We start from the raw sequence: 17,282 nt of genomic DNA, 5'->3' as shown, positions 1-17,282 counted from the left end.
ACCATCTTTAGTTCCTCTAAGTGCTAAGAGCAACAACAGGTTCTTTCAGACTTTCCATTTTCTGTTCTCTCTTTATAAAACAGACCATATCTCTGTGCTTAGCACACTGCTGCTTTTCACTTCCTTACCATGGGTGAATCAATTCCATGAAGGCAAATGCTCTCATGTACTTCTTGTTCTCTCACCTTTCCTTGTGCTTACATGCAGACACCCAAGAAATGACTCTTGAAAGGCTCTTCTTATGTCTTTCCCATGGCGAGTGATTCTTGATGCATTGACGTTTGGGTGCCCAACTGGAGACATTCTAAAGAGGGCTTGATTTTTAGAAAGTGCTGAGCACCTAGACATCTCATGAACAAGTCTGTTTTTCTTGCTACCATCTATAATGTCCTGAAGGTGTCCCAGTTGAGCACTCTACAACTGAGGCACTCAAAATCAATAATCATGAATGGAAATCTTGGCCTCAGTCCACATGTAAAATAACACTTCTCTTCAGTGTGAATTTTCTTGCTTTAGAACCACATATGGATGGGCTGGCTTCATAACTCTGTGTTATGTGTCTTGTTTAATAAAAGCTACTTAGTTCCCTCCTTCCCCCCAGGTTTCTTTTTTAGGGTTGACTATTTCTTGCTCCTGTACATCTACGGTACCTCCTGATTCTGACTGTTTCTTCTCTTCTGACATAGATTTTCGTCAGATGCCTGCCCTCTTTACCCCTATTCACTGACTAAAATTCTTCTAGCCAAAAAACCTTATTCTCTTAAATTGGGACATCTGTACCTTAGATCAGGGGTTCTCAACCTTTTTCTTTCTGAGCCCCTCCATACATGCTATAAAAACTACATGGCCCACCTGTGCCACAGTAACTGGTTTTCTGCATCTAAAAGCCAGGGCCGGTATTAAGGGGTAACAAGCAGGCCAGTTGCCCAGGGCCCCATGCCACAGGGGGCACCATGAAGCTAAGTTGCTCAGGCTTCTGCTTCAGCCCCAGGTGGCGGACCCCAGAGTCCCACGGTTCACCTCCATGGCAGTGGGACTTCGGCTTTCTGCTCTGAACCGCAGCAAGCCTAATACTGGCCCTGAAACCTGCTCATGGCCCCCCGGGGGGCCCCAGACCTCTGGTTGAGAACCACTGCCCTAGAGCACCAGTAATTATATGCAAGGAGCATCTCCCTTAAGTACTCTTCTAACACTGATGAACCAACAAAAGTTCCCTCTCAAATCTGACAACAATCCAGACAAAAATAAAACAATAAAATGAACAAGTTTGGGAATCACTCCCATTTCCTTTCATTACAGCACATAGAGAATATAATTATGTCTGGAGACTTGTTTTACATTTCTTTATCCAGAAAATTTTTGTTTTGGATTCTTTGTTAACGACTTGATTTTTTAAAAAATATTTGAATCTTGACTACATGTAATCTGTAAATGTGCTTAAGCATTTCCCCCCTTTTCTCAACAGCATTTCTTCAAGGTTCTGTGATCATAAGTATCAATCAGGGGAGTACGTATTCTATGCAGAAAATGATGATACATATGTGAATAAAACAATGATGTTGTATGTGAAGCGTAAGTAAAAAAACGCACAGGTTTCATGAAATCTATGGGTGAGAAATCCTGACCTCTTTGGAATCAGTCAGTGTAATTTTTGCCATTGACTTCAGTGGGGCCAGGAATTCACCCAATAGGTTGTTTCTTTCCCACTCCTCTTTCATCCTATCAAAAACAAAAAAAGTAACAATTTATCACCTTGTAGATCAGGAATTTTTCGGATAGTAAGAGTGAACTATAAATAGTTGTCAGATATATTAGACAATACAAAAAAGCAAACTGTTTTTACGAGGAAAAAAAGGTTGGGTAAGTGGGAATTTTGAGATTTAACCAATAGTAAGGCTGCTTGCTAATGTCTTCTGTTTCCTAGCGTTTCCCATCTAACTATGGTTTTATTTGTGCATCTCATAAATAAGTGTGTTTTTCTTTCTACCACCTATTTGGGAGATATTTTTTGACTTGCATATTGCAGATTTTGGAGTACATCTATATTGCAATTGGAGGTGTGATTACAGCTCAGGTAGGCGTACCTGTGCTAGCCAGCACAGTTAAAAAGAGCAATGAAGACACAGTGGCAGGGACCCCAGCTCTTCACAACTACTTTTAGCCAGGCTAGCTAGGTCAAAGCTAGCATGGGTAGGCCTACTTGAGCTGCATGCACGCCTCTGACTGCAGTGTAGACCTACCTCAGGTTTGAGTCCCAGTAATATATTGAAAACTAGATACCTGTCCTGAAAATATTACTGCAATGTTAGATGTCATCAAAATGGGAAAGGTTTAAAAAAGCAGGAGGGGGGAAATAATGTAAGCTCCTGTCAGAATTTTTTCACACTCATCATGTAACAGCTGCTGTCATGTGCTTCTGATATGTCAACACTGCCTCGTAGTTTGGACTACAGGGGTGTGAATAGCAAGGCATGCCAAAGTGCTGCCCTGGTAACTCCCCATGTAGATGCTGTGGGTGTGAACTAAAAGGTTCCTAGTTCTGATTAATGTAATCCTGTTTAAAGAGGACTGTGGTAATGTGAACTAGGAACTTTTTAGTTTGCACCCACAGCATCCACATAGGTGCTACAGCGCAGCACCTTGGTACACACTGCTATTCACACCCCATAGTCCAATCTGTGAGGCAGTGTAGACATAGGCTCACCGTTTCTTGTTTCATTCTCGCTGAGCACTCTCTAGGCCTTGTTCACCTGTATCCTACGCCTGTTTTGCACCAATAGAGCTCCACTGATTTCAATAGAAGTACTCCTGATTTACACCAATGTGACAGGAGAATCAGGTCCTATGTGACTGGATTGTTAATTAGAAATCCCCAAGCCCTATAAAACCTAGCAGAAAATACCGAAGAAATCTCAACCATCAAATATGATCAGGAAACAGTCTCTTACAAAGAATTCCTATCTCTAGTGTGCCACCAACAACATGGACAAAAATAGAGCAAGAAAATGAAAACTTCCTAAGAAAACTACAGTGAGCAGGCACCAACTGAAATACAGTTACATTACTTCAAAAAGGCAAAATAGTCTTAATCCATGAGAGTGGGATAGAATGAGATGAGAAAATTCACTCATTAGGTTTAACTTGCCATACTCTGCTTGTGGCTTCTTGATGCCATTCACGAGTTCACTAAATTCATCCCAGAACCCTGTGATGAGGTGTATAACCCTGCCCTAGAACTAACGATGTTAAAGAGCAACTCTGGGTTCAGATGACCCTGCCCAGCCTCACCTGCAGAGCATGCTCCAGATGGAGATGGAGTTTAAAAGAAAGTCACACAGCTTAGAAGGGGACTAACAAGGCAGGGAGCTCCTGAGAAGCAGGGCCACCCAGAGGGGCAGGCAAGTGGGGCAATTTGCCCCAAGCCCTGGACCCCGCAGAGCGGGGTCCTTTATTTGCTCCAGGCCCCCATGAGAGTTTTTCAGGGCCCCTGGAGCGGGGTCCTTCATTTGCTCTGGGAGCCTCAGCAAACTCTCAGGCCTGGGCCCCCAAAGCTTCTTCCGCTCCGGGTCTTCGGTGGTAATTCAGCGGCGGGGGGGGGGTCCTTCCGCTCTGGGACCCACTGCCGAAGTGCCAGGTCTTCGGCGGTGGGGGTCCCCCACCGCGGGTCATTGGGGCACTTCGGTGGCAGGTCCCAGAGCGGAAGGACCCCCTGCCACCAAATTACTGCTGAACCAAGGGCCCCCCACTGCCGAAGACCCCAGACTCCCTGAATCCTCTGGGCGGCCCTGCTGAGAAGGGATGCTGCAAAGCCATTCTTGGAAAAGGGGTGCCTACTGGTTGCACCCAGACAGACAGGAGGGGCAGTTAGTACCATTTTTCCATGTCCAATTTGCTACAGACTGCAAAACTCGGCCAATAGAGTCAGGGCTAGGAAGTGGACCAAGGAGGGCAGTGTTAAGGTGGTCTTGGGTATCATATCCCAGTGGAGGAGGGTCTGGGCTCCCCTACCCTACTGCCCTCTGCATTAAGAAGGGACTTACCCTGTGATACTTCCAACAAGCGCTGACCATCACAAACCCATGAACATTTAGTACCTGTTAGTGCTACACTATCATGTGTTATGTGTTGCATCCAGTATTTTTTGTTGAAAAGATCTCAGCTTTGCTAAATGTCAGTATAGGCAAGTCTCATCTTACGTGGGGGTTAGCGTATAAAGTGAAAACCGTGTATAGTGAAACACTCATTGAAATGAACTGCAGGCAGAATTGCCTGCACTACAGATGCAGTTGTTATATTGTTGTTGTTCTTTTTTTTTCCTGTTTTTGCCGACCACGCAAAGCTGAATTTGCGCATGTTAAATACACTTAAGATGCGACTTGCCTGTAATATCATGTCATTGCTTTACATTAACTATCAACAAAAGAAATGCTCTTCAGTGGGAGTCAGGCAATCAGAATTTGCCTTTTCATGTGCAGCATAGTTTGGAGGAATGATTGTGTTGCGGTTGGGAGTCAGGAAGTTCTGAGTTTTAATCTTAGCTCTGCCACTGATTCACTATGAGATCTTGGGTCAATCACTTCACTTCCCTGTCTCCATTATAACACTTTATACATACCTAAGTAGATTTTGATCACTTTGGGTGTGGTGTAACCACAGGTGCTGGAACTAAAGGTGCTGGGGGTACTGCTGCACTCCCTGGCTTGAAGTGGTTTCCATTGTATACAGGGTTTACAGTTTGATTCAGTGGCTCTCAGCACCCTCCACTATACAACTTGTTCCAGCACCCAGGGTGTAACCCTATAGACATAACTGTATTATTGACTAAAGTATTATATTAAAAAAATTTTGTGATATGTTTATTACAGGGAAACCTGAAGTAACAATGCAGTCAACATCAAAAGATATTTCTTGCTACTCTGATAGTTACCCTGCACCATCTTGGACCTGGAAGAAATGCCCAGGACCCGATTCTTCTAAGTAAATAAAGACATTTTCTGCCCTTTTTTTAAATTTCTTTGTTCTTATTTGTGATGTTTCTTTGGCTAAATAAAGACTAGCCGGTGACTAGGATACTGTAAGATGAACTTTGGGATACATGTAAAATAATAGTCTGGTACAGGGATGAATCAGACTAAATTAGAGTTTTTCCTTGACTTTAATAGAAGCAACATCAGGCCCATAAGCATGTGCATCTGAAGCTCTTTACGTTGAAATAAACAAAGCTGTGTCTAGAGCAATAGTTAGACATTAATTTAATTGCACAGTGTCCCAGTATGACCACTAGATTCCATATAAGCTTTCCTTGGTGCATTTAGTGGTCCTAATTAATCAAAGTATCAGCACCAGTGGATTTGCCAGGAAATACATCAAAGTGTCAAGATATTCTTTTGGTTTATCTAGCCATTTCAGTACCTGGAAGTGCACTGAGGATCTGATCTAATGCTCAAGGAAGTCAATGAGTCAATCAATTTACTGCAGTGGAGATTGAATCAGGCTCTAAAACTTCAAGGTACAGGGTGTTTCTTGCGCTGTGTCGACATTGCATTACTCATTCTAAAAAGCTCGTTCAAAAGATAATCCTACATTCAAATTAAGATACCAGGTCAAATATATTAATGGAATGTTATGAATGAGATTTTAAATATTTTACAAAGTTGTTAAATATTATGATAAATTTTCTATCCTTGCATCCAAATCCGCTTCTTTCTCTGAGTCTAATTGTACAGAAATCAAAAGGAGAGGAAAACACATAACTAGTAAATTTAAAATATTTCTTAAAGTAGCTTTTAATATATAAAATGCTCATTGTCTTGGGAACATGTAGGTCTAGAAAAACTCTTGTGTGTCCCATTAAAATGTGGCAATCTCCTCTTTCCTTTGGTATAAAATTCCTCTTTCTAAATATTAGTCTTAAATTTTGCTTCTCATTTGGGACTGAATGTTTTCCATTCTAAGCCTTAATCAAGTGTAAATTTGAGGAGGAAACTGTATGCATTAGAGGAAAGATAAACATTTTTATGGCAGGTTAATCTTTTTAAATGGCAGCTATTTTGAAGCTTCTGAGAACTCTGGAGGGTTTGAAGTAGCCCCAGCGGAAATGGGTTAGTGGGCAGAGTGATGGAGAAACAGTCAAAAGGAAACCCAGATGGAAGGCTGGAAGAAGAACCTGGATAATATCCCTTGAATTTATTTATTTTATTTATTTATTTAGAGTAATAGAGCCAGCTCCTCAGTGGACGTAAATGCGCATAGATCCACTGGAAGCAACAGAGTTATGCTGATTTGCACCAGATCAGGATATGACCATAATATACAAAAAAACCCCTATCCTTGGCTCTAGGTACCTTTACCAAAATTAAAAATTAAATAAAAAAAAAACAAACCAGCATCTACTCCCAACCCCCACAATAATAATAAGAACTTAAGAACATAAGAACGACCATACTGGGTTAGACCAATGGTCCATCTAGCCCAGTATCCTGTCTTTCTGACAGTGGCTCATGCCAGATGCCTCTAGGATGACCAGATGTCCCGATTGTATAGGGACAGTCCCAATTTTTTGGGATTGTTTCTTATATAGGCTCCTATTACCCCCCACCCCCATCCCGATTTTCACATTTGCTGTCTGGTCACCCTAGGGGCCCCAGAGGGAATGAACAGAACAGGTAATCATCAAATGATCCATCTCCTCTCACTCATTCCCAGCTTCTGGCAAACAGATACTAGGGACGCCATCCCTGCCCATTCTGGCTAATAGCCCTTGACGGACCTACCCTCCATGAACTTATCTAGTTCTTTTTTGAACCCTGTTATAGTCTTGGCCTTCACTACATCCTCTGGCAAGGAGTTCCACAGGTTGACTGTGCTTTGTGTGAAGAAATACTTCCTTTTGTTTCTTTTAAGCTGTTGCCTGCTAATTTCATTTGGTGGCCCCTCGTTCTTGTGCTATGAGAAGGAGTAATTAACCTGTCTTTATTTACTTTCTCCACACCAGTCGTGAATTTATAGACCTCTATCATATCCCCCCTTAGTCATCCTTTTCCAAACTGAAAACTCCTGGTCTTATTAATCTCTTCTCATATGAAAGTTGTTCCATACCCCTAATCATTTTTGTTGCCCTTTTTGTATCTTTTCCAATTCCAATATATCTTTTTTGAGATGGAACGACCAGATCTGCACCCAGTATTCAGGATATGGGTGTACCATGGATTTATAGAGCAGCAGTATGATACTTTCTGTCTTATTATCTATCCCTTTCCTAATGATTCTGTTCGCTTTTTTGACTGCCGCTGCACGTTGAGTGGATGTTTTCAAAGACTATCCACAATGACTCCAAGATCTCTTTCTTGAGTGGTAACAGCTAATTTAGACTCCATCATTTTATATGTGTAGCTGGGATTATGTTTTCCAAGGTGCATTACTTTGCATTGATCAACATTGAATTTCATCAGCCATTTTGTTGCCTAGTCACCCAGTTTAGTGAGATCACTTTGTAACTCTTCGTAGTCTGCCTTGGACTTTATCTAATCTAATCTAATCTATCTATCTATCTAATGTATAATATATGTAGATGTATATATCATCATGTATAATAATATAATGAAAATCAAGCCCAGCAATACTCTCCTCTCTAGTACAAACATCAGCCACCTGTCATGATTTGGCCTCCCCAAAACCCTGTGCAAGTTGTAACAATCATAACTGGACCTCATTTCTTTTTAGTTGTACAGAAGAAATCACAGAAGGGATTTGGAGTGACACACATGAGAGGAAAACCTTTGGGTCCTGGCATTCCAGCAGCATTTTAGATATACAAGATATAGTGATAGGCTTTTCTATTGAGTGCTGTGCAAACAATTCTGTTGGCTCATCCTGTGCGAAGAGATTCATTATCCAACAAGGTACTGTACCGCTACTGAGACAGTGCAAGCCATCTCAAGTTAATTAAAGACTACAAAGAGAAAACTATGTCATCATCTATATTGTTGGTTTACATTTGAATATTCTTTGCAAATAAAATATAGGATTCCACACAGACTATGAGTGGAATCGTGGGTAAAATGTGTGTCTCTTCTGGCATGATCTTTTTCTTAAGTTCAGTGATATGGTGTTTGGGACCAAATCTAGCAGCCTCAAAGCAGACTACTCTTCCATTAAAGTCAGCTGCAGAATTACACCCTGTGAATCTAGAGGCCTGCTTTTTATTCCTATGAGTAAGCTATACCTGGAAATTAAGTTACAAATTGATGTACAGCCTCTTTTGCTTATGGAAATATCTGAGATCCTCCTTTTATGTTTGATTGCAAAGAAGAAGCAATGTGGCTATCAGATCATGTTCTGTTCGGATGTTTTGAGACTAAAGATTTACGGCCCATAGATATTGCATGAGAAGAAAATTTGAGCTACAGAAAATAACATGCAGTATTATTTAGAAAGAGGGCAAATATTTAATTCATTCAGTTTCAACGTAAAGATTTCCTTTGTCTTGAAGAGACAAGTTGTTGTCTTAATTCAGTAAACGCATTGACCACAAGTGATAGATATTACCCGGTACCATTTCATATACACACTATACAGTGTCATAAAGGATATTAAAGTTGCTCAGTTTTGACTTTCAGAAGACATGTTGCAGCTATAGTAAAAAAGGAAGTAGAAAGAGTAGAAGGTAGCAGAGTCAGCCTGCTTTTGTGAGAGAAGGTCGCACACTTTCACCTTGAGTGTCTTAAAATCATAAAAATGTAACAAGGAAAAGGCAGGGAATTCTGATTTTAATACCATTAGTTACTGAGTCATTTTAATTTGTCTTTCTGACACCCAGCCTGGTAGTGATGTACACTGATTAGTGGTGTACATAGGCGGGAATGTCTATGAGAACATGTGTAGAATACATTTAAGTATTATGAACCCAGTCTAATGTCTAATATTTTGAATTTAATGAACAATGAATTTATGTAAGCATGTGTCAAACATAATTAGCTTACACTGGAGTAAACTGTATAGATGGCACACACTGTATGCTGGTGTTAATTTTCTGAATGGGCAAAGATTTATTTATCTGTATGATGAAAAATTAGACCCGGTAATTCTGGCATTATGGTGTTAACTAGGCAACGGCAGAGCAATACTCTAAGCAGGTTTGGTGTAATTGGTCCTCAGTTAACTGGTGGGTCTTTATATTATATTTGCATTGAGGCAGGGGTTATGCAGTTAACCTTGGAATGACTTCTTATTTGTTTGGCTGCTTGTATTTAGATTCCCAGGGATCTGGGCAACATGCCATAATGGCATCTGGTTGAACAATGATGTCAAAGGGGTTAAAGAGTCATATAACTTTCACTTTGGGAATGAAAATAAGTTTCAGACTTACCCAGTTTATAAGTATTGCCCATCTTGTTTTGTTATGAATACAATTCATTGACAGTGCTAATTGAAGCCCTAACCCAAAGACATTTGAAGTCAATGGGGTTACTTCCATTAAACACTTCTTCCTGCAGTAGAATCAACAAGAGGGGGCTAAAAGGAGGAAATATTTATGACAAGGGGCTCCTGTCTGTTCATTCCACTTTGGGCTGTCAGTCTGTCCCATGTGGAATGGATCATGGTGCCCACCAGGGATCCAAAGCAGATCAGGTGCATCTATGTGGAGATCTTTTGCCTTCACTCTGGCTCCATGTCCCCAGCATTTCCTTTTCTACCTGGCAGCATAGCTACGTTACCAGGGACTCCCCAGGCTGCAGCTGTCCCTGGAGCCTCATTAAAGGTATCTTCCCATTACAAACATGACAAGCTCTGCGGTCTAAAGGGGAAACAATGTATATTCTCCTGGCGCCACCCTCACCCAAATCTGGGTCACCCAGACCCTGCCCCTCCCTCTGCATAAATCTTTGCACCTTGGATCATCTCTACTCCAAGGCAACTGAACCCGCCTTCATATGGGAGTTGGTTGATCCACATACAGAGGATCTTACTCATGTACTGAGGTTTGAAGGGCATGATCTGGCTCCCTGAGAGATGTTGACCACCTATAATTCCCATTGGCAATTCTCAAGCTCAGGCCAATAGGGAATGGAAAATAGTGGAGATAATACGAACAGGACAGATTTGACTCTGTTCCTCATAACCTAACATTATATTCCAGTTCTGATTCGTTGTTTAGTAATATGTATCTTTTTAAATTACAGAAGCTGTTTTTTCCCTCCAAGATAATGTTTCATTCTATGCAACCACTGGATTTTGCCTTCCATTTTTAGCTGTTTTGCTTATATTTATTTTTCATAAATACAAAAAGGTAAAAGCAAAAAACTTAAATGAATGCTCTCCACTCCCCTCTCTTGGAAATCTATTTCTCTCTTGGACTAATACAATTTTTCCATTTCTGAAGCAATTTAGATATGAAAGCCAAATGCAAATGATACAGATAGTTGGTCCTTCGGATAATGAGTACATCTACATTGATTTCAGTGAATTTGAATATGATCTCAAATGGGAGTTTCCAAGAGAAAATCTGGAATTTGGTGAGCAATCTGCTATGTAAACCATGAAGTCATCGTATTAGTTTGCATGGCACTAAACTAGAAATCACCTTAACTCATTTTGTTTCATAGGGCAGGCACTTGGCTCTGGTGCCTTTGGAAAAGTGGTGAATGCGACAGCTTATGGAATTAGTAAAACAGGAGTTTCAGTCCAAGTTGCAGTCAAAATGCTAAAAGGTACAGTAAATCAGAGAGATACTGATCTCACAAGCAGTGATGTATCGTTTGTGTTTCAAGGTAGAAACAACACCAGAAGCCCCTCAAAATCAATTCCCTTAGCAATTGCACCTCACAGTCCTTTTATACTTCAATACTTACTTAGCTCTAAAAGTTATTCCTTTTGCATATTCTTATTGCTGCATTTTGTAGTTTATTCCATGTATTAACTAAATTCTAGAGTGTGTCTCTAAGGCACAACCAATAGTATGGGAAAGGATAGAACTCTACCACTCCTGGGAGGCACTGGGAGGCATGCCCCCTCAAGGGAAGGACTCCTGGGCCTCGCACATGCCAGAGGTTGCATACCTGCTACAGCATCCTTTCATGGGATACATCCTTCTCTTCCCAGTGTGGCTGGCCAGCTCTGGTGACTTGGGCATGGGGATTTGGAGGAAGCCTAGCTAACAGCACTGTTGTGGACCTGCTACTCACGAATGCTATCTTAGTCCACGTTACCCAGCTGGGTCTTGTCTTCCCTGCTCTGCAGGCCATTTAGTTTCTCAGCTGTTCCACAGCTGGAAAGAACTTGCCCCATCAAACCATTGGGATGTGGTAAGGTCCTGTCTTCTGTGATATGGTCACCCAGTACCCCAACTGCCATATATGGCATTCAGAGGTGGAAATATGGACTCCAACCAGAAGAGAAGGCAGGGCTTAACAGTCATGTAGTGTCATCCCTGAGAGGGCTTCCCACAAGGCCAGTCCTAAGAGGGTTTCTCGCCTCCGAATTCTAGAAGGGCTCTCCTGTTGGAGAAACCAGCTCTGCCATGCAGTTCGGCCCCCTTCATGCTGTGGTAGGGCAAAGTTTTAGCTCTAGTAACTTTTTTAAAGTTCTTTCTATATTTGATTGATATAGAGAGTGTGCTTCCTTTTCATGAGGTAAAGTGACATTATTTTGGGCTAAATGAACTCTGATGCAAAGGAGATATTTATTAGCACAGGGTACCATTTTTACTGAGGGAACAGAAAACACCTTCATTTTGTTGTTATACTGAAATATACTTTCCATTTTCTCACCCTTACTCTCTGATTGGCTACTATGGGTTCTTCATCTCCATGGACTACAGAACAGACATGACTGCCTCAGTTTCTTACCCATCCAATACTTCCCTCTCTCTTGCATAATGAGGAGTTATTAGTTCCTCTCTCTTCAACTAAGAGTAATTAAATTAATAAAGTAAATTTTATTTATTAACTAGAGTTAGATGAAGTAAGTTTGCATAATGATTCTACGTTTATTGAAAAACAGATATAAAGTCATTACTGAAATTATTGTACACTAATTGGCTAATGGCCTTTACTAGCCAATTGGAATACAATTATTTGTACACTTTATGGTGGATGAGAAATCATAGACATAGACTCCCTCAGCCAATCAGAATGCAGGGAATTGCATAAATGAGAAATAAGTTATGAGTCAGTAGTCGTGCTGCTTCCCTATATTATGACTGAGACAATTCCATATCATTTTAAGTTGCAAGCTATGGTTTCCCTCAAAACTGCATGATCCAGTTTTGAATCAGGAGAGACAATAGGGAAAAATTATGGGCCAAATTCTGCTCACAGTTACAACTGTTTAATGCAAAGTAGGTCTACTGAACATGTTTCAATTTTATAGCAATATAAACTTAAAAAGGAATTGGGTCTATATCTGTCTCCCTGTCTCATATTTAAAGCAAATTCTGGCTACTTGTCAGAACCTGCCAACCGTTCTTTATTTTGTCATTTTCATAATGTTTTTCAAGACCACAAAATCATCTCACAAAGCTTGTAGCTGGAACACAAATACACAAAGAGAAAGAGAGAGAGAGAGAGAGTTCCAGCTGTGATATATAGCAGATAGAATATCTATTTATCTGAAAGTATTACTCTTTAGAACAATTGTCTACCCAGTCACAGCTTTATATCAGTGAGATTAATGTAAAAGGAAAGCTTTGCATGCTGCACAGAAACTAAACTTTTTAAGTTTCAAACTCTACCCTGTAAATATTTTTCTAAGTTTGTGTTGCTGTTGTATTTACAGAAAAATCTGACCCTTCTGAAGAAGATGCTCTAATGTCAGAGCTCAAAATGATGACTCATATTGGAAGCCATGAAAACATTGTGAATCTGTTAGGGGCTTGCACCACATCAGGTAATAAACACCACATTGAAATATACTAACCTAAATCAATGTACAGGAGACTTCTGAATGGAATACAAATACCTCAAAAATTGGCCATTAGCAGCAATATGAAACATCTGTGAATCCTGATAAATCCCAAATCCCATGGTTTATTTGTTTTTCCAATGTTGTGCTATGCAGTGGCCCAGATGCAGAAAATAAAGTGAGGGTAAAACAAAAGAGAAGCTAAGGGCTTGTCTGCACAGAAAAATGGTACTACTTTAACTATACTGGTATAGTTGGTATAATTAAAATAGCACAGCCCACCTGCTGTGGATGCAGGTACTGGGATGAATGTGTCTATACTGGAACAGTTAATTTCTGTGAGGAAAGGGAAATAAGGAATAGTGGCATAAGGCACTTTTATATCAATATAGCTGTGTCCACACTGGGGGTTGTACCTATTTATTTTTTGCAGTAGAAAATCACCAAAATAGTTACAATGATACAAAAACTGTTTGAAGACCAACACTAAGGGGCAAAGAAGACTGGGCAGCCTGACGGATTGACAGGAAAGGAAAGGAAGTGAAGACGGGTTAAAAAATTAAATGAAAATAAGAGAGTGGAATGAAGGAGGAGGAATGAGTGAAGCAGAGAAGGGAAGAGAAAGGAAAAGCAAAGAGGGAAGTGAACAGAAGAATAGAGTGAGGGTGGGAAAAAAATAAGAGGGGAAAGATTGTGGATTACTGTTGTTATTTATTGTTTGTATTGTGGTGGTGCCCAAGAGCTCCAGTCATAGACCAGGACCCCATTGTGCTAGCTGTTGTACAAACATAGACTAAAAAGATGAGCCCTGCCCCCACGTAGCTTACAATTCAATTAATGTAGTTGTACCAGTGAACAGAGAGAGGATAAGGAAGCTATATAGTGTGAGCAGGGCCTGGTGTTTGTATTTGCAATTGATTTGTTACATCCATCACTCTAAAAAATAGGGAAGATTTGAGCCATGGATATTATTTTAAGGCAGAGATAATAATAACAATGAAATCTAATTTCCCCAGCTCACAGGAACAATAATTCTGTCATGAAAAGAAAAGGAGGGCAGTTAAATAGTTTGTTGCTACCAGCTTCGCAGCTAAGCCTGCGGGGATAAGGGGGATTCAGAGCCTGAGCTCCAGCCAGAGCTGCAACTTCAAAGTGCTGTCTACAGAATTATTTTTAGAGCAAGCCCTGCTAGCCCAAGTCTGTCAGCCCAGGTCAAGAGGCTTGCTCCCAAGTGCTGTGTAAATATACTCAAAATGCCCCACCAATGACTATGCCCACATATGTCGGCACCTTCGTTCTAGATAGTCTTAGAACAGAGTTGATTGCTAGAGTGTATGGACAAAATAATAAAACACTATGAATGAAAGTGGCTTAAATCAAACAACAGTAACTCAGTTTGTCATAACAAAAAATACTGTTAAGCAGGCCCCAACCTTAATGACAGCATGTGGGTAAAGCAATATGAAAAGCTGCCGATTAGAAGGGCTTTTCTCTCTAGCAAGCAGTTTGAGGGAGGAGTATATATGTCCAAAGTCCCAGGAAGTCTCTCACACTCTCAGAGGAAGGGGTCTGGGCTTTAGGGGAAAACCACGTTCTTTGTCAAACCCACCCCCCAAAAGCCATTATGTCATTTCCCAAAAGCAGTTGGACTCTATCTCATCTTTTGTGCCTACTCCATCTAGTGTGGATGATAAGCTACATCTTCATGGATAGCACCTTCCAGTCCTGTACACTAAGGGTCAGATTTTTAAAGGTGCCTAAAACTCATTGATGCCTAAAATTGAGGTGCCTAAAACTCATTTATTTCAAGGTGTGTTAGGCGCCTACGTGCCTTTGAAAATCCCACTAGGTGCCTAAATACCTTTACAAATCCGGCCTTTTGTCACTAGTGCTAGTGCTCCTCTGGTAACATTTTTGGGAGGGATCTTTATTCCCCTTTAGTGATCCCCAATCCACCTTTGATGATACACATTTGGCAATATCAGCCAGGCAAATTTTCTGAGATGTTTGCCTCATATCCATCAGTACCAGTTATTTATATGGAAACTATATAAGGTTCAGGCATTTAATATAGACCATACATTGGGAGAAAATGAGGGCTCTTTAGGGCTTCACCAAGGAGGCACTCCTTCCCCCTAGAAAGATTGCTTCAGTACATCCTGTACCCGGACAGTAATAGATATTCTTTCCATAAACTATCTCAGGACCAGTTTACTTGATTTTTGAATACTGTTGCTATGGTGACCTGCTGAACTACTTAAGGAACAAAAGAGAAATATTTCACAGGACATGGACAGATATCTTCAAACAGCACAATTTCAGCTTTTACCACAATTTCCACTTGGATCGAAACTCCAGGTAAAATGTTCAGTAACAGTTTGAACTATAAGTAACCTATTATCAGTCAAGCGCTTGCACTGATACAGCTCCCTGCAAGCACATGTCCTGGAACGCTTTGCAAAGAAAACTGCTGTAAATTGGCATAATTCCTTTGAAGAACTGAGGATTGGGGCCAGTATGTAAATTAACAAATCTAGCTTAAGGAGTGAATTGAAGAGTGTCCTTTAACAAAGAACACCATTGAATTCTAGGCTCATCACACTCCAGTCTTTGGTTCTCTGCAGGAAGAAACCTATCGGGAATTGGCTAAAAAATGGTCCTATTTTTGCTGCAGTTCTTCCGATTGCACTGCAAGCATCATAAAACCCCTTCTGTGGATTTCGGCATCTTAAAGGGTCGTGCTAGATGTATAATAAGTAATAATTCAGTGTCAAAGGTTGTAATGGCAGCAACTGATGCCCTTTTAGTTACAAAACAGTTCACATTTTAGATTATTATTTTATTTGAAATATGCAACTTTTTTAAATATGCCCCCTACTCCAGACAGGGGACAACATTAAAAAAAGGATTATATATTTCATTGTGTAGAATGGATGACTTTGGAGGAATGCAACTAAGGCAAGACTCAGATTTGACCTCTGGATCAAACGGGATTACATTATATTCGGAGGAAGGTGAGAAATTAAGCATTTTCTTCTGAGTAACAATTGTAAAAAACAAATTTGCTTAGTTTGTATTAGAAATGTGTATAGAAATAAGAGAAATCAATAGATCTAGATTATAGTAAAAATGTAGGGACAGATTTTTATTTATGTGTGTATGTATTCATTTATTTATTTGGAGTGGGAACAGCAATTCCATACATGGTTGGAAAGACGGAAACATTTCGATGGCAGATTGATTTTTTTTAAAGGCCTGTTTTAGAGATTTAGAATATTGGAATTTGGCCTCATGAATGTGAGAAAGTTGCATGGGTTTAACTAAAGATGTGAAAACTGACTTAGAATCACAGAATATCAGGGTTGGAAGCGACCTCAGGAGGTCATCTAGTCCAACCCCCTGCTCAAAGCAGGACCAACCCCAATTAAATCATCCCAGCCAGGGCTTTGTCAAGCCAGGCCTCAAAAACCTCTAAGGATGAAGATTCCACCACCTCCCTAGGTAACCCATTCCAGTGCTTTACCACCCTCCTAGTGAAATAGTGTTTCCTAATATTCAACCTAAACCTCCCCCACTTCAACTTGATACCATTGCTCCTTGTTCTGTCATCTGCTACCACTGAGAACAGCCTAGCTCCATCCTCCTTCAAACCCCACTTCAGGTAGTTAAAGTCTGCTATCAAATCTCCCTCATTCTGCTCTTATGCAGACCAGTTCCCTCAGCTTCTCCTCATAAGTCATTTGTCCCAGCCCCCTAATCATTTTCATTGTCCTCCACCGGACTCTCTCCAGTGTGTCCACATCCCTTGTCATGGGGGGGCCAAAACTGGACGCAGTGCTCCAGGTGTGGCCTCACCAGTGCCGAATAGAGGTGAATAATCATGTCCCTTGATCTGCTGGCAATGCTCCTACTAATACAGCCCAATATTCCATTAGCCTTCTTGGCAACGGGGGCACACTGCTGACTCATATCCAGCTTCTCGTCCACTGTAATCCCCAGGTCCTTTCCTGCAGGAAACTTACATAAACTGCTGCAAAAGACTGGGTTGCCACACTTATTTGAGTTCATTTTTAAGTTGATTAGGAATCAGTTAAAACTAATCAGAAGTAAGCCACACTTTAACCAAAAGAAGAGAGTCCACCAAGGGTATTGCACTGTCTTAACTAAATAGGTTAAAAAATGTACTTAATTTAATTGAGTGCAGCCTTCTCCCATAGACAAGTCCTGTAGTTCCAGCAGAGATGGACTAGTTGGTAGAGAACAGGTAAGATAGTTATAGATGTAAGAAAAATGCATCTTATCATATAAGCTGCACAGCTATCACATCAGTATCACCTCTGTAAATGTAAGTGTGTGTGCATGAGAGAGAGAGAGAGAGAAAG

The 17,282-nt window shown here is 40.7% G+C and overlaps 1 protein-coding gene across 1 annotated transcript in view; it reads left to right on the top strand.

The window, feature by feature from the left end:
• FLT3 (fms related tyrosine kinase 3) overlaps nucleotides 1-17,282 on the top strand; it is a 69,030-nt gene that overhangs the window by 41,010 nt on the left and 10,738 nt on the right. The window contains exons 10-18 of the mRNA XM_030562645.1: nucleotides 1,466-1,572; nucleotides 4,866-4,977; nucleotides 7,723-7,901; nucleotides 10,182-10,288; nucleotides 10,382-10,514; nucleotides 10,605-10,709; nucleotides 12,775-12,885; nucleotides 15,105-15,258; nucleotides 15,829-15,914. Of these exons, the coding sequence (XP_030418505.1) occupies nucleotides 1,466-1,572; nucleotides 4,866-4,977; nucleotides 7,723-7,901; nucleotides 10,182-10,288; nucleotides 10,382-10,514; nucleotides 10,605-10,709; nucleotides 12,775-12,885; nucleotides 15,105-15,258; nucleotides 15,829-15,914 (1,094 nt within the window). The remainder of the gene's footprint in view (nucleotides 1-1,465; nucleotides 1,573-4,865; nucleotides 4,978-7,722; nucleotides 7,902-10,181; nucleotides 10,289-10,381; nucleotides 10,515-10,604; nucleotides 10,710-12,774; nucleotides 12,886-15,104; nucleotides 15,259-15,828; nucleotides 15,915-17,282) is intronic.

This window comes from Gopherus evgoodei, chromosome 1 (assembly GCF_007399415.2).
Source record: "Gopherus evgoodei ecotype Sinaloan lineage chromosome 1, rGopEvg1_v1.p, whole genome shotgun sequence".
NCBI classification, from domain to species: Eukaryota; Metazoa; Chordata; order Testudines; family Testudinidae; genus Gopherus; species Gopherus evgoodei.
Note: the sequence above shows the minus strand (reverse complement) of the source record. Positions and strands in the feature narration are given on the sequence as shown.